At 40.9% G+C, this 18,183-nt stretch overlaps 1 protein-coding gene across 1 annotated transcript; it reads left to right on the top strand.

Moving 5' to 3' along the window:
* The first annotated feature begins 11,183 nt into the window (after positions 1-11,183).
* LOC139411949 (protein FAM47E) lies at positions 11,184-18,178 on the top strand. Its single transcript, XM_071158712.1, has 8 exons — positions 11,184-11,248; positions 14,134-14,509; positions 14,843-15,021; positions 15,135-15,297; positions 15,479-15,676; positions 15,835-15,978; positions 16,123-16,200; positions 17,785-18,178. The coding sequence occupies exons 1-8, from the start codon at positions 11,184-11,186 to the stop codon at positions 17,881-17,883; spliced, it is 1,302 nt and encodes a 433-aa protein (XP_071014813.1). The 3' UTR covers positions 17,884-18,178.
* The last annotated feature ends 5 nt before the right edge of the window (positions 18,179-18,183 follow it).

Genomic DNA, 18,183 nt, shown 5'->3' with positions numbered 1-18,183 from the left:
TGGGGCCTTGACATAGCTGAGAACCAGTCTTTTGTAAACTGACAATTGCCAGGGGACAGTTATAAAGTTTTTAGTTTAATTTGTTTCACAGTCACACAAGTTAACCTTCAGAGACAGATCACGCCATGTTTCAACTAGATGTCCGGATGAGACGTCTTCCTGTTTCATGCTCAAGCTCATTGCTACCATTAAGGGGGTTTCAGGACCTTTTCAGGACCTATTTTCAAAGGACATTTTTGCCTTTTGGATGCTGTGGCATTCACAACTTGAGATGAACAGTTGGGTGTAATGGGATACTTCAAAGCTGCATTTAGAGCAAATTGAGAGCAACCATCCTTATTTACAGACAACACCTTCTGCTTGACTCAAGGACATGTATTTACACATAACTTCTGTGGGGTGAATTAGTGGTCAGATAAAAGGCATAGGCAAATGTCTGTTGTGTTCTGACTTTGAAAATTAGGCAAATATTTATAAGGAACAGAAGACTGCCAATGCTGTGCATATCTGCTATAGATCTGCCCTGAAATCGCTTGTTTACAAAACAGTTAGCCTCTACTTTAATTTGAGGTTTAATCCAGCACCAAATTAATATACGTTTCACAAGTAGGCATAGGATCGTGACTGCTGAATCAAATCCAAGGGGATGCTTTACCGGCGTCTAAAATGTAATCTGTTTCCCACTGACTATCACCATCTCTTAATTGTAGTTTAGTTGGCCAATGGATTCATTTTCTATTATTTCTGTATTTCTTTCTCTCTGCATTGTTGGGAAGGGCCTGTCAGTAAGCATTTCACTATTAGTCTACACCTGTTGTTTATGAAGCATGTGACAAATACAATTTGATTTAATATCCTGCAAAAAATGCTGTTTGGACAGTAATGGAGGCTACAGAGTGAGCTGTTGGGTGCGTTCATGCAACAACACGTTTACCTCAGACAACCTTTTGCATGCCATTCACTGGAATCAAACAAAAGAGGCCCATGGTTTATAAACCATAGGAAATGTTATACATCAAATCGTTTGATGTCGCTATCTGGAAAGGGAACTTACTTGGGTGTGCTCTAACATTAATATAATTGCGCGTTACTTCATTGTACTAAGTACTATAACAATCCCGGGGGGGCGGTTCATGCTGGAGGGGGGCGGCATCTGTTCAAACAAGAGAAGTGAAAAATGCTGAAGCAAATCATCAGGGGGGAAGGTTAACAGTCAAGTAATGCAGCAACATTGTTTCTGGCCAAAAAGAAAAAGACAAAAAGAGAGAAAAAAAACAGGTCAACCTTTGTAATACTCTTTTTTAGTTTGGTCAGTGAAGCGAAGACTGGTTTGTTTGGTAGTTGCACCTAAGATGGTTTACTTTGAAGACCTACACATTGATATTTGATCATATTGTGAACAAAAACTTTTGGGTGCAAGGGACATATCCTTGGTGCACTCTAAAAGGGTCCAGTGTGCGAATAAGGCAACCATTCATGCATCCCAGAACAGGGAGACTTTTATTTAGAGGGTAAATACTTTTTCTTCTAACCCATCTGAGTATCTGATGTCCCAACAGATCATTCATTGTTTTCTCACACGTTCCTGCCCTATAAGCAAGAAACTGTAACCATAGCGCTTGGTTTGCACTTTGTAGGCAGGACCTGTAGCACAACAGTGAGGCATTTGTTGGACAAAACATGAATTGTCAAATGCAATTAAATGACAATGTCCCATCATTTCTGTAAATGCAGCAGTTTTGCATTCCCTGAAATAGTGCTAAATGGATTCAGTCAAAGAGCCAATGTGTATTTGCCTTTCACATGTAAGCACACTTAAAGGACAAGCAGATTTGTGTATTGTTCAGTCAACAAGCACTCTGAATTCAATGCTTGGCTGCCCATGCCCTCACAGTGGTGAGTGGTGGACATGTAAGTCTAGTTTCTGCTTGTCTGACCTAAGATAGTAGAACTTTCATTTTGAGTGAGTTTACAGAGAGGATTCAACCCATCTCTAAATACAGTGCCTTGCGAAAGTATTCGGCCCCCTTGAACTTTGCAACCTTTTGCCACATTTCAGGCTTCAAACATAAAGATATAAAACTGTATTTTGTTGTGAAGAATCAACAACAAGTGGGACACAATCATGAAGTGGAACGACATTTATTGGATATTTCAAACTTTTTTAACAAATCAAAAACTGAAAAATTGGGCGTGCAAAATTATTCAGCCCCTTTACTTTCAGTGCAGCAAACTCTCTCCAGAAGTTCAGTGAGGATCTCTGAATGATCCAATGTTGACCTAAATGACTAATGATGATAAATACAATCCACCTGTGTGTAATCAAGTCTCCGTATAAATGCACCTGCACTGTGATAGTCTCAGAGGTCCGTTAAAAGCGCAGAGAGCATCATGAAGAACAAGGAACACACCAGGCAGGTCCGAGATACTGTTGTGAAGAAGTTTAAAGCCGGATTTGGATACAAAAAGATTTCCCAAGCTTTAAACATCCCAAGGAGCACTGTGCAAGCGATAATATTGAAATGGAAGGAGTATCAGACCACTGCAAATCTACCAAGACCTGGCCGTCCCTCTAAACTTTCAGCTCATACAAGGAGAAGACTGATCAGAGATGCAGCCAAGAGGCCCATGATCACTCTGGATGAACTGCAGAGATCTACAGCTGAGGTGGGAGACTCTGTCCATAGGACAACAATCAGTCGTATATTGCACAAATCTGGCCTTTATGGAAGAGTGGCAAGAAGAAAGCCATTTCTTAAAGATATCCTTAAAAAGTGTCGTTTAAAGTTTGCCACAAGCCACCTGGGAGACACACCAAACATGTGGAAGAAGGTGCTCTGGTCAGATGAAACCAAAATTGAACTTTTTGGCAACAATGCAAAACGTTATGTTTGGCGTAAAAGCAACACAGCTCATCACCCTGAACACACCATCCCCACTGTCAAACATGGTGGTGGCAGCATCATGGTTTGGGCCTGCTTTTCTTCAGCAGGGACAGGGAAGATGGTTAAAATTGATGGGAAGATGGATGGAGCCAAATACAGGACCATTCTGGAAGAAAACCTGATGGAGTCTGCAAAGGACCTGAGACTGGGACGGAGATTTGTCTTCCAACAAGACAATGATCCAAAACATAAAGCAAAATCTACAATGGAATAGTTCAAAAATAAACATATCCAGGTGTTAGAATGGACAAGTCAAAGTCCAGACCTGAATCCAATCGAGAATCTGTGGAAAGAACTGAAAACTGCTGTTCACAAATGCTCTCCATCCAACCTCACTGAGCTCGAGCTGTTTTGCAAGGAGGAATGGGAAAACATTTCAGTCTCTCGATGTGCAAAACTGATAGACATACCCCAAGCGACTTACAGCTGTAATCGCAGCAAAAGGTGGCGCTACAAAGTATTAACTTAAGGGGGCTGAATAATTTTGCACGCCCAATTTTTCAGGTTTTGATTTGTTAAAAAAGTTTGAAATATCCAATACTCATCATGGGAACCAATTTGTGGGTCCAATACTTTGCATTGAGTGTGGGATATAAGCTCTACAAATTAAATATTGTTATTTTGTTGCTAATGTGAATATACTGCTGTCGTGTTTGTGTGCATTTAAGCAGAGAAGTGCAATTTCCACTTCATGATTGTGTCCCACTTGTTGTTGATTCTTCACAAAAAAATACAGTTTTATATCTTTATGTTTGAAGCCTGAAATGTGGCAAAAGGTCGCAAAGTTCAAGGGGGCCGAATACTTTCGCAAGGCACTGTAACTTCCTAGATTATGTTCCTAGAATCGCTCATATATTACAGTTCTTTACAGTAGATGTAAACTGATCCAATAGGTCGGCGATAACATCCTTTACTAGATCATTCACTGACCTAAAGCCTTTAAAGAGCAACTACTTAATAAAGCCCCATGTATTTGAATAGTAAATGAACTGTCAATGTAAAACAGAAGAAAACAAAAACATTAACATTACTATGGTCACTTTGCATCACTCCCTGGCTTGCAGAACATTCTGAATCATGCAAAAATCTATGTGCACTTCAGGCCCAGTCAAGCCCAACTTACAAAACATTTAACATGTCTCCTCATCGAACTCTTAGATATTTCTCATCATCTAACTCTTAGACAAGAGGAGAGAATTCCTTGTTGGACATCCAATTCACCAAACAATTTATGAATGCCCTCCAAAATGCCCTCCTTAAATCAACACAATTGGAATAATATTAATACTTTCAGCAAACAGAGCTTAACATAAGGGAAAAGTTCATGGAGGCTAATCGCAGTGCACCCTGGTACTGCCTGTTTGTCACGCCACTTTCAGGCACCAGACAGTCTTTGTAGACCAGAGACTGATATACAGGCATGGCTGTGGGAGTGGAGACTTGTGAGGAGTGCTAGACCTTTTCAGGAGACGTGATTGATGCAGCCAGAGCCATTAAGTACCATGGGAGGGTACACTATACTGAATTTATATTTGTGTTATTCCATTCCAAGCTCTCCTTGGAGATATCGTGGTGTTAAGAGAGAACGTGCGGTGCCAGGGTGAAAAGAAAGGACAATAAATGTTAAGTAGTAGAAATTGTTGAGTGCCATAAGTAGAAATCTATTGCAAAAAAGTTAACTAAATCTATTACGTTAAAACAATTAAAGACAATGTCTTTGATGCATTGTTTAATTCATTCATTGGTCAAGGTAAAAGAGCCTATCACACATTTTTCATGGTATTGAAGTTATATACTTAACTATAAAGCTTTGCACTGGCCATTCAAATGCCAATGGCCACCTGGGTGTGGTCCAGTTCCCACCATTGAGTGGGAAGTTTTGTACCTAGTTGTTTCAGGATGGAGCAGTGATTAGTGTAAGGAAGAAGGGCAAAGCCATCTCATGACAGAAAACAGAGCAATGTCTCTGTTATAGCAGATCCTAAAATATTTCTTATAATACAAACATTATAAGCTTCGTTTTGCACTGGTCATTCAAATTCCAGTGGTAACCTAGATGTGGTCCTCCTGTTCTCAATATTGAGAGGAAAACTTTGCTACAAGACTAAGAGGATGCAATGCTAATTTTTGAAGTGGAAGCAGAAATCCAATAATTGCAGAGGATTTAAATTTAAACAAGACATACATTAAATCAAATCAAATGTATTTATATAGCCCTTCGTACATCAGCTGATATCTCAAAGTGCTGTACAGAAACCCAGCCTAAAACCCCAAACAGCAAGCAATGCAGGTGTAGAAGCACGGTGGCTAGGAAAAACTCCCTAGAAAGGCCAAAACCTAGGAAGAAACCTAGAGAGGAACCAGGCTATGTGGGGTGGCCAGTCCTCTTCTGGCTGTGCCGGGTGGAGATTATAACAGAACATGGCCAAGATGTTCAAATGTTCATAAATGACCAGCATGGTCGAATAATAATAAGGCAGAACAGTTGAAACTGGAGCAGCAGCACGGCCAGGTGGACTGGGGACAGCAAGGAGTCATCATGTCAGGTAGTCCTGGGGCATGGTCCTACGGCTCAGGTCCTCCGAGAGAGAGAAAGAAAGAGGGAAGGAGAGAATTAGAGAACGCACACTTAGATTCACACAGGACACCGAATAGGACAGGAGAAGTACTCCAGATATAACAAACTGACCCTAGCCCCCCGACACATAAACTACTGCAGCATAAATACTGGAGGCTGAGACAGGAGGGGTCAGGAGACACTGTGGCCCCATCCGAGGACACCCCCGGACAGGGCCAAACAGGAAGGATATAGGAAGGAAGGAAGGAAGGAAGGATACCCCACCCACTTTGCCAAAGCACAGCCCCCACACCACTAGAGGGATATGTTCAACCACCAACTTACCATCCTGAGACAAGGCTGAGTATAGCCCACAAAGACCTCCGCCACGGGGGGGGGGGGGGGGGGGGGGGGGGGGGGGGGGGCAACCCAGACGAGATGACCACATCAGTGAATCAACCCACTCAGGTGACGCACCCCCTCCAGGGACAGCATGAGAGAGCCCCAGTAAGCCAGTGACTCAGCCCCTGTAATAGGGTTAGAGGCAGAGAATCCCAATGGAAAGAGGGGAACCGGCCAGGCAGAGACAGCAAGGGCGGTTCGTTGCTCCAGAGCCTTTCCATTCACCTTCCCACTCCTGGGCCAGACTACACTCAATCATATGACCCACTGAAGAGATGAGTCTTCAGTAGAGACTTAAAGGTTGAGACCGAGTTTGCGTCTCTGACATGGGTAGGCAGACCGTTCCATAAAAATGGAGCTCTATAGGAGAAAGCCCTGCCTCCAGCTGTTTGCTTAGAAATTCTAGGGACAATTAGGAGGCCTGCGTCTTGTGACCGTAGCGTACGTGTAGGTATGTACGGCAGGACCAAATCAGAGAGATAGGTAGGAGCAAGCCCATGTAATGCTTTGTAGGTTAGCAGTAAAACCTTGAAATCAGACCTTGCTTTGACAGGAAGCCAGTGTAGAGAGGCTAGCACTGGAGTAATATGATCAATTTTTTTTGGTTCTAGTCAGGATTCTAGCAGCCGTATTTAGCACTAACTGAAGTTTATTTAGTGCTTTATCCGGGTAGCCGGAAAGTAGAGCATTGCAGTAGTCTAACCTAGAAGTGACAAAAGCATGCATTAATTTTTCTGCATCATTTTTGGACAGAAAGTTTCTGATTTTTGCCATGTTACGTAGATGGAAAAAAGCTGTCCTTGAAATGGTCTTGATATGTTCTTCAAAAGAGAGATCAGGGTCCAGAGTAACGCCGAGGTCCTTCACAGTTTTATTTGAGATGACTGTACAACCATTAAGATTAATTGTCAGATTCAACAGAAGATCTCTTTGTTTCTTGGGACCTAGAACAAGCATTACCAGTCAAAAGTTTGGACACACCTACTCATTCAAGGGTTTTTCTTTATTTTTTACTATTTTCTACATTGTAGAATAATAGTGAAGACATCAAAACTATAAAACGACACATATGGAATTATGTAGTAACCAAAAAAAGTGTTAAACAAATCAAAATATATTTGAGATTTTAGATTATTCAAAGTAGCCACCCTTTGCCTTGACAGCTTTGCACACTCTCAACCAGCTTCATGAGGTAGTCACCTCAATGTAGAAATTAGTAAAATAAAGAAAAACCATGGAATGAGTAGGTGTGTCCAAACTTTTGACTGGTACTGTCAACGTTTTACACATTTATCTTATGGCACACAATTTTAGGAAAAGCTTGACAGTTTGCCACCTTTTTTAAAAACTTCTGTGCATAATTCTAAAAGTGAACAGAAACTCACAAATTGCAGAGGTTTGAAAAACAATACATGAAAGATACATATTTCACACCTTTACCCATTTATTTTATGGAACACAATCTGAGGAAAAGCTTGACAGTTCCCCACCATTTTTACTTTCTATGCAGATTCCTCACCCCGTGAGAACATCGTCTATGGTTGATTGTTTTCTACAGATAATACCTCAACATGTGTTTGGATGTAAAAGGTTGCTAAAACTGGGCAGAAACACCCTGGCTACTGAAAACTACAGGGCAGCAAAACCAGCCTCTGATTATTGTAAACAAAAACATTTCCTGTATATTAAGCTGGTTTCCCCCAATTGTATGTGTGCTGTCAATGACAGGTAAACACCCCCCTGAGAAAAATATGGTGTCCTGTTGCTTTGGTTCTATAGCTGTTTGTACATTTTTGGAAATGTGCACATTATTGTCAACACAACATCATGTGGAACAAAATATACAATGGAATATATTTATGATTACAAAATATGATTAGCAATAGAATAATAATAGTTCCACACACATCCACCTAAATTAGTTAGAAAGTTTCCATCACGCAAGGAATACTAATGGTAAATTACACTGACAACATCCGCCTTGACAATCAGAATTTGAAGTCCAAGTATGTGATGCGTCACAATGTCTTAAAGTTTGTACATATCAATAGTGTTTGTGTTCTGGGAGTATGCCGGACAAATAATCCCGAGATCCTTTTCGAATCCTAATATTTACTCCCCTATGAATATGCCAAAGGGTACGGCTCCAGGGAGAGTTGGACCAGGGCCAACACAACCATTTGAGAGCATTGGCCAAGTGATCACAACTGTCAAGGGTGTCATATTTCAGTCAATTAAAATCCATGGCACAAGTGATGGAATTGTTTCCCAACCAGAAATGCTTGATATTAGAACAGAGGCAGAACTTCTTTTGCACCTCTTCAAGTCATTCAAACCTTACAGTGGCGGTTTACAAACCTTTTAGTAAATGATTCCAAATTCTTTCAGATACTTTAAATAGTAATGTCTTGGTATGATCTGTTTCTTATCAAGTGTTCTGAACCATAAACCAGAAGACAGTAACAAGTATGATGGAAAATGGTACAGTAACCTAAACATGTCAAAACTAGACAAGGAAAGTAGGCTTAACCTGTCAAAGGGACAACAATTCCCTGTGAGATGGTCCTGGAGCCAAAAGGATACATTTGCCAAAGAAGTTACAATATGTTCTGGTGGTCTGGCTAAAACAATGTAATGTCTAGGGTTGCAAAACTTTCTAAGTTTACCAGTAAACTACCAGAATGTTGGTATCTTTCAAGAATTGTATGTAATCTATCACAAGACGTCTAGTGGCCATTTTTGGGTAGTTCAGATTATCATAGGTGTCTGTAATTATCTCTGGCCTTATCATGTAAAATATACACCGAGTGTACAAAACATTAAAAATACCTTCCTAATATTGGAGGTGCACCCCCCCCCCCTTTGTCCTCAGAACAGCCTCAATTTGTCAGGCATGGACTCCACATGGATGCAGGCCCATGTTGACTCCAATGCTTCCCACAGTTGTGTCAAGTTGGGTCGATATACTTTGGGAGGTGGACCATTCTTGATACACACAGGAAACTGTTGAGTGTGAAAAACAGAGCAGCACTGCAGTTCTTGACACAAACCTGCTTGCCTTGCAAATACTACCATACCCCCTTCAAAGGCACTTCAATATTTTGTTTTGCCCACTCACCGTCTTAATGGCACATATTCCCAATCCATGTCTCAATTTTCTCAAGGATTAAAATCCTTCTTTAACATGTCTTCTCCCCTTCATCCACACTGATTGAAGTGGATTTAACATGTGACATCAATAAGGGATCATAGCTTACACCTGGTCAGTCTGTCATGGAAAGAGCAGGTGCTCATGTTTTGTACACTCAATGTAATTCAAAAAAAATATTTAAAAAATGTAAATAAATATGACTGTTGTAAAACATTATCCTAAACATAAACCATCAACTTAGTGAATACCATTGGTGTTTAATATGAGGGGTTTAAGCATGAATTATTATTTATATTCTTTACACATTGATTTTACTATACCAATATGTATTTGTGGTCAATGTTTTGGCATCAAACTAGTGGCAGTTGTGAAAAACTTCAATATTTGGAGTTGCAGAGATAATTAATAAATAATAACATTGTTGATTAGATGCTTTTGTCATTAATTAGGATACTCTCTGTTGAACCATATGGTCTATCTACTAGAAACTCATAGACAATATGGATACTGATATAAAAAAATATATAAACTATCAAACTTACGATAGATTGATATAGATATTCTGTTAATTACCAAAATTACTGAAGATTCCGGTAAATTTGGTAAATTATCGGTACCTTTTCAACCCTAGTCATGGCCTTTCTGTGTCCAGCTCCAACAGGCCCAGGCTGTTTCACAGTGTGCCGAAGAGGTCAAAGCAGCGGTCAGCTGGTCACCCAGCCAAGCAGGTCACAATATGGTGCCTAGTCAAGCTGAGGCATGTGGGTGAAAGCTGTCAGAGGCACTAACTAAAAGCTGTGACTTCTACAGTCCACAAATCCGTGAAGTGGAATTTCCCTGGCCTAACAAATGGTGCAATGTTGATGGAATTGGATGATGATGATGACAAGGATAATGATTAGTCATTTAAGAGGCTGTGCTGTTGTTCAACAGCGTTGACTGACCTCAGTCCTGTGACAGCACAAGTAATACATAGGGCAAGAAGGAATGCAAGCTCTGAATCAAATCAAATCAAATGTATTTATATAGCCCTTCGTACATTAGCTGATATCTCAAAGTGCTGTACAAACCTGAAGACCTCAAAGGAGCCGTACATTACAATTATTTCTGTTAGCACTCTTTTCTCTGTCTACACAACCACAGGCTGGAAATCAGTTTTACTTAACTTACTGTGGGATAATGTATGACTATGACGTGATCATCTGTTGTCATAATAACCACTTCTACAACTTTAAGAGGTATTTATTTCAGATTTATCCTTATTAGTAGTGGTAGTGATAAAAAGTAGCAGGTTTTAATTAATTTTTTGCTATAAATTGAGTTTGACAATGCATAAACAGGGGAACAGTAGCAACTCTCTCATTTTCACAAGACATGAGGGCCTATGGCCTATGGACATATTATCTAATTCCTGAGCCCTGACCAGAACCGCATGTAGAGGGGCACATGGTCAACATACACATGCATTCTACATTCAAATGATGTAAACAGCATCATACAATAATCCCAATACATGTTGAATTAGAGAAATATTGATTTAAATTACACAATAACTAGTTTACTAATGCATGACGGCCCGAAAAACAAGAGCAACCAACCCGACACCAAAAGGGCTCTGCTCTGTACTTTCAGCTATAGTTTTCAGATTTGTCAAAGTATTTCTTTTTTAAAATCTAGCAGTAACGTTAACAATTTTTAGGATCACCCAAAACAAGAGGAACTCATCAGTTCCCTCTGATCACATACCACCATCTAGTGGTCAAAATCATAGCAAGGCTATATTGTCTTCAGTGAAAACTGCATTAAGTTGATTTTGCTCTTATTATTTTTTTTACGTGTTGATTTGTGACTGTCAAGTAAGTTCATAATCGTAATTACAGCAAAGGCTCTCTGGAACGCAAACTACATTTATATTTTGTGACATCCCATAAGAACTACAATTTATCGCGAAACACTGTTACCATAGTAACCATCTAACAAACGTTGTATTAGGAGCAGGGAGCTAGCCAGATCGCTTTAAGTAATACCGGAATTACGAAAGGGTCGATAGCTTTTTGACGTGCTCCGGGGGCAACACTCGTTTGCCTTTTTTTTTACGTGGAAATTGATGAGAAAACAAGGACACATAATGACTGATAAAACGTTTCAAATTGGACCACCGGAGACTAGAACGACGCTTCCTGCCTACCATTGGTAATGTGGATGTCACATCACACTAAAGACAACATTGGGTAGCCTCTTTTGTAACAATATAGTCATAACTGTATGTGGTTGACAACATAATTATATGTACACTGAACAAAAATATAAAACGCAACATGCAACAATTTCACGATTGTACTGAGTTGCAGTTCATATAAGGAAATCAATCGATTTAAATAAATAAATTAGGCCCTAATCTATGGATTTCACATGAATGGGAATACAGATATGCATCTGTTGGTCACATATACATTATATACAGTGCCTTCGGAAAGTATTCAGACCCATTGACCTTTTCCACATGTTGGTACATTACAGCCTTATTCTAAAATGGATTATATCTACACACAATACCCCATAGTGACAAAGCAAAAAAACAGAAATACCTTATTTGCATAACTATTCAGACCCTTCGCTATGAGCCTCGAAATTGAGCTCAGGTGCATCCTGTTTCCATTGATCATCCTTGAGATGTTTCTACAACTTGATTGGAGTCCACCTGTGGTAAACTCAATTGATTGGACATGATTTGGAAAGGCACACACCTGTCTTTATAAGGTCCCACAGTTGACAGTGCATGTCAGAGCAAAAACCAAGCCATGAGGTCAAAGGAATTGTCCGTAGACTTTCCCAAGATAGGATTGTGTCGAGGTCAGTGGTGGAAAAAGTACCTATTTGTCATACTTGAGTAAAAGTAAAGATACCTTAATAGAAAACAACTCAAGTAAAAGTGAAAGTCATCCAGTAAAATACTACTTGAGTAAAAATGTAAAAGTATTTGGTTTTAAATATAATTAAGTATCAAAAGTAAAAGTATTAATAGTTTCAAATTCCTTACATTATGCAAACCAGATGGCACAATTCTTTTTAAAAATATATTTACAGATAGCCAAGGGAACACTACAACACCCAGGCATTAATTTACAAACAAAGCATTTGTGTTGAGTGAGTCCGCCAGATCACGGGCAGTAGGGATGACCAGGGATGTTCCCTTGATAAGTGTGTGAATTGGATAATTTTCTTGTCAAAATGTAACGAGAACTTTTGGGTGTCAGGGAAAATGTATAGAGTAAAAAGTACATTACTTTCTTTAGGAATGTTATTAAGTAAAAGTTAAAAAAAAAGTTGGAGTTAATCTTAACACTACAGCATAGAATGACATTCTAGACGATTCTGTGCTTCCAACTTTGCGGCAACAGTTTGGGGAAGGCCCTTTCCTGTTTTAGCATGACAATGCCCCCATGCACAAATGAGGTCCATACAGAAATGGTTTGTCGAAATCGGTTTGGAAGAACTTGACTGGCCTGCACAGTCCTGACCTCAACCCCATCGAACACCTTTGGAATTAATTGAAATGCAGACTGCAAGCCAGGCCTAATCCCACAACATCAGTGCCCAACCTCACTAATGCTCTAGTGGCTGAATGGAAGCAAGTCCCTACAACAATGTTCCAACATCTAGTGAAAAGCCTTCCCAAAACAGTGGAGGCTGTTATAGCAGCACAGAGGGGACCAACTCCATATTAATGCCCATTATTTTGGAATGAGATGTTTGACGAGCAGGTGTCCATATACTTTTGGTCATGTAGTGTACCTTAAAAAAGGTAGGGGCATGGATCAGAAAATCAGTCAGTATCTGGTGTGACCACCATTTTCCTCATGCAGCTCGACACATCTCCTTCGCATAGAGTTGATCAGTCTGTTGATTGTGGCCTGTGGAATGTTGTCCCATTCCTCTTCAACGGCTGTGTGAAGTTGCTGGATATTGGTGGAAACTGCAACACGCTGTAATACACGGCGAGCCAGAGCATCCCAAACATGCTCAATGGGTGACATGTCTAATGAGTATGCAGGCCATGGAAAAACTGGAACATTTTCAGCTTCCAGGAATTGTGTACAGATCCTTGCGACATGGGGCCATGCATTATCATGCTGAAACATGAGGTGATGGCTGCGGATGAATGGCACGACAATGGGCCTCAGGATCTCGTCACGGTATCTCTGTGCATTCAAATTGCCATTGACAAAATGCAATTGTGTTCGTTGTTCTTAGCTTATGCCTGCCCATACCATAACCCCACCGACACCATGGGGCACTCCGTTCACAACGTTGACATCCGCAAACCGCTCACCCACACAACGCCATCTGCCCGGTACAGTTGAAACCGGGATTCATCCGTGAATAGCACACTTCTCCAGAGTGCGAGTGGCCATCGAAGGTGAGCATTTGCCCACTGAAGTTGGTTACGACACCAAATTGCAGTCAGGTCAAGACCCTGGTGAGGACTATGAGCATGCAGATGAGCTTCCCTGAGACGGTTTCTGATAATTTGGGCAGAAATTATTCAGTTGTGCAAACCCACAGTTTCATCAGCTGTCCGGGTGGCTTGTGTCAGACGCTCCCGCAGGTGACGAAGCCGGATGTCGAGGTACTGGGCTGGCGTGGTTACATGTGGCCTGCGGTTGTGAGGCCGGTTGGACGTACTGCATATTTTAGAGTGACCTTTGTTTTGTTCCCAGCACAAGGTGCATCTGTGTAATGATCATACTGTTTAAATCAGCTTCTATATATGCCACACTTGTCAGGTGGATGGATTCTTTTGACAAAGGAAAAATGCTAATTAACAGGGATGTAAACAAATTTGTGCACAAAACCTGGGAGAAATAAGCTTTTTGTGCATATGGAACATTTCTGGGATCCTTTATTTCAGCTCATGAAACCTGGGATGAACACTTTACATGTTGCGGTTATATTTTTGTTCAGTATACATAACATTGACACATAACCTTCCATCCAGTCTCTCTGGACTGGAAGCTTCCAAATGTTAATGAGGGCAATGTGAAAGTAGAAGGATTTAATTTAGCTTTGACCCACAGGTACAAGGAAAAGTTGATGACCAAATGCCTGAAAGATGCAAAGAACAAACATCATCTCTCAGGTGCTTTGGATGGCCGTCGTTGGCGTTTTCTAAATGTGGGACTTGATGACTTCAGAGATGGGTATCCTAGTGCTGGGACAGCGGTTCTCTCTCAGGCCCAGAGGGGCATGTCCCCTTCCATTTTTGGGATGCCAAGTACTACATCTTTCTCTGATAAAACACAATGGAAGCGCTTCTCGAAAGAGCAGGCTTGCTTCTCTAAGAAGAACCCTCAGCAGCAGGTACACCGGGAGCATGTGTCTACAGTGGAGCACAAACTCAAACAGCATCCTCTGGCTCTGTACCCACATTTAGAGCATGGCATGCCCCCAGAGGTGAGTGGCAGGTAGATAAGACTAAAGGAAAGTTACCTCTCCATCCTTTTTGCAATAAGGCATAAAGGGCTGGTTTCCCAGACACCGAATAAGCCTAGTCCTGGACTAAAATTCAATAAGCATGTTGAATGGAGATCCTCCATTGTAAAGGCTTCAGTCCAGGGTAAGGTTTAATCTGTGTGTGGTAAACCAGTCCCTAAAGTATACATCAGATGGCCCATGCACATACAATTCTGAATTACAGTAATCAACTCTTACGCTGTTTTTACAGTAGGACTTTGTTTTGCTTACTTGTAACACAATATGTCCTACTGATTGTCTTTTATCCCGTAGTTGTTTGATCAGGTGATATGTGTCCTGGACCCAGATATGTGTGTGAACAGAGCTTCTGCAGTGACTTCACCAGAAAAAGAGGAGCAGGCAGACGACTGCACTGAGCCGTGGGAAACGATCATGCGGGAATCGGAGTCAGAGGAGGAAGTGAGAGAGGGACCACCTGTCAGTGCAATAATGTAAGTAGATTTCTGGAGAAGTCTGTTTTGGGGCAAACTCTTCATTACTAGGGTATAAACTGTTCATCTAGTGGTATAACTACTGTTGTTAACCCTTTATTATTTGGCTGAAGGACGGACGATTTATGCGCAAAGAACCCTTACAAAGGGCTGCAAAGAAAGCAGAGCAGTGCCAAGGAAGACCAGATAGTAAACGTCAAACGACTGCGCTCCCCATCTCAAGACGAGGACATCAAGAAAGTCACTAAGCTTTTCTGTGACTGGGTCGCCTCATTGGTAAGCACAGCTAACAGAAACCGGCCAAGGTGAGGAATACACACCCCAATAAAAGGTCAAGTAAAGATCAGAATGATGAATCATCATCATATTCTAAATGACCTTGTAGAAGCAGGAACAGATCATTTAGAATGATCTTAACATTTAACCTCCCTGGTAAATGAATGGTTGACTCTCGCAGGGAGGAGAGAAGAACAACCTGACTGAATCCACCCTACTGGGCCTGTTTGTCAGTGGGTATGAGAAGAAGCCGTCCCTGACCTTCCCTATCCAGGTGGTTGAGCTTAAGAACGTGCCAGAGGACCTACGTAACTCTTTGGAGGATCTGCGCAGAGCCCACACCTGTGAAGACCCCTTAAAGGACTCAGAACCATACAAGGTATTGAGTGTCTCAGCTTGAGGCCCACAGACCTCACAAGACAGATGGATGAAAATGTATCAATTGCTTGTACAGTTCTTCACTTTCTAAACAGCATTACCCACAACTATGTCCACATCCGGCCTATGGAAAAAATATAAAACGCACATGTTCAACAGAGCAAACCAGGAACTAAAAGGCCCAAATATGGAGCATGGTACCTGGATACTAAAACATGGAAGAAAAGAGATGCTGATGAACCATTAAGAGACCCCAATGTCATCCCTGAGGACTTTGAGTTTCCTGCACAACCAAGTGAAATGGTGGGTCTTTGGTATAACTATTACACTTGTCCTTGTTCTTTGTGGGTAAAAAACGAGACAACTGTCTTTGACTATTAAATCAGAATATCAATCCCCATTGACAGTTCAGGTAAAATTGTCTGATATAATTTGTCTTCTCAATAGGATGATGAACTGAAACAGATGCATGGGACTCAAGCGTTCAAGCAGTTCATCATCAGAAAAGGGCTGAGGGTGCCTAGGGTAAGACAACATTGCTTCACATTTTTACACAGGTCATGCTTCACAGCACAGGTGTTTGAATTTTAATGTCAGTTAATATATACAGTACCAGTCAAAGGTTTGGGCACACCTATTCATTGCAGGGTTTTTCTTATATTTTTATTATTTTCTACATTGTAGAATAATAGTGAAGACATCAACATTTGAGATTCTTCAAAGTAGCCACCCTTTGCCTTGATGACAGCTTTACATTCTTGGAATTATCTCAACCAGCTTCATGAGGTAGTCGCCTGGAATGCATTCAATTAACAGGTGTTCCTTGTTAAAAAGTTAATTTGTGGAATTCATTTCCTTAATGCATGAGCCAATCAGTGTTGTGACAGGGTAGGGGTGGTGTACAGAAGATACTCCTATTTGGTAAAAGACCAAGTCCATATTATGGCAAGAACAGCTCAAATAAGCAAAGAGAAATGACAGTCCATCATTACTTTAAGACATGAAGGTCATTCAATCCGGAACATTTCAAGAACTTTGAAAGTTTCAGTCGTAAAAACATTAAAGCACTATGATGAAACTGGCTCTCATGAGGACCGCCACAGGAAAGGAAGACCCAGAGTTACCTCTGCTGAATAGGATAAGTTCATTAGAGTTAACTGCATTTCAGATTGCAGCTCAAATAAATGCTTCAGAGTTCAAGTAACATACACATCTCAACATCAACTGTTCAAAGGAGACTGCGTGAATCAGGCCTTCATGGTTGAATTGCTCCAAAGAAACAACTACTAAAAGGACACCAATAAGAAGAGACTTGTTTGGGCCAAGAAACACGAGCAATGGACATTAGACCTGTGGAAATCTGTCCTTTGGTCTGATGAGTCCAAATTTGAGATTTTTGATACCAACTACCATGTCTTTGTGAGACAGAGTAGGTGAACGTATTGTCTGCATGTGTGGTTCCCACCGTGAAGCATGGAGAAGGTGTGATAGTGCTTTGCTGGTGACACTGATTTAGAAATCAAGGCACACTTAACCAGCATGGCTACCACAGCATTCTGCGGCAATACGCCATCCCATCTGGTTTGCGCTTAGTGGGACTATCATTTGTTTTTCAACAGGACAATGACCCAACAACTCCAGGCTGTGTAAGGGCTATTTGACCAAGGAGGAAAGTGATGGAGTGCTGCAACAGATGACCCGGCCTCCACAATCACCCGACTTGAGATGGTTTGGGATGAGTTGGACCGCCGAGTGAAGGAAAAGCAGCCAACAAGTGCTCAGCATATGTGGGAACTCCTTCAAGACGGTTGGAAAAGCATTACAGGTGTAGCTGGTTGAGAGAATGCCAAGTGTGCAAAGCTGTCATCAAGCCAAAGGGTGGCTACTTTGAAGAATCTAAAATATATTTTGATTTGTTCAACAGTTTTTTGGTTAGTACAGGATTCCATGTGTTATTTTATAGTTTTGATGTCTTCACAATGACTTTTCAATGTAGAAAATAGTAAAAAATAAAGAACAACTAGTAGGTGTAGGTGTCCAAACTTTTGACTGGTACTGTAAATATTTTATCTGAAATTGGTTGGCTTTTAAACTTGGGTTTCTTTTTAGTTTCTGAGTACTCTCTTTGAAGAAGAGGAGGGAGACAACCGATCAAAGCCAGATGGAGCAGGCTCTGCTTCAACACGGAAGGGGACAGTGGTACTTTAGGCAGGTTTCAATAGGCAATATGTTGGGCAGTTACACAGTAGTATACTCAATTTGTCAAAACAAACTGACATAAAACATTTGACGCTACGCTGCTACAAAGGTTCTCCTAATTTTTCATGAGTTTCCAAATCACTGACTGGCTGTCAATGCATGTACATCAAAGATCATCCTCAGTTACCTTGACTAATGACATCTTTCATGAATAACAAGAATATCCTGCTAGCCTGTTGTTTATCCTCCTGTCATCAAATTTGGTGCCAATCCTCTATATTTGGTTTCATTTTTGCCATGTTGATAGTA

This window comes from Oncorhynchus clarkii, chromosome 6, assembly GCF_045791955.1.
Source record: "Oncorhynchus clarkii lewisi isolate Uvic-CL-2024 chromosome 6, UVic_Ocla_1.0, whole genome shotgun sequence".
Classification (NCBI taxonomy): Eukaryota; Metazoa; Chordata; class Actinopteri; order Salmoniformes; family Salmonidae; genus Oncorhynchus; species Oncorhynchus clarkii.
This window is presented reverse-complemented; position numbering and strand designations above follow the sequence as displayed.

Coding starts and splice junctions, on each gene's coding strand:
- LOC139411949 (XM_071158712.1), top strand. CDS start 11,184: ATGACTGATAAAACGTTTCAAATTGGACCACCGGAGACTAGAACGACG. Junction 14,510..14,842: donor AGCATGGCATGCCCCCAGAG/GTGAGTGGCAGG, acceptor TTTATCCCGTAG/TTGTTTGATCAGGTGATATG. Junction 15,022..15,134: donor CCACCTGTCAGTGCAATAAT/GTAAGTAGATTT, acceptor ATTTGGCTGAAG/GACGGACGATTTATGCGCAA.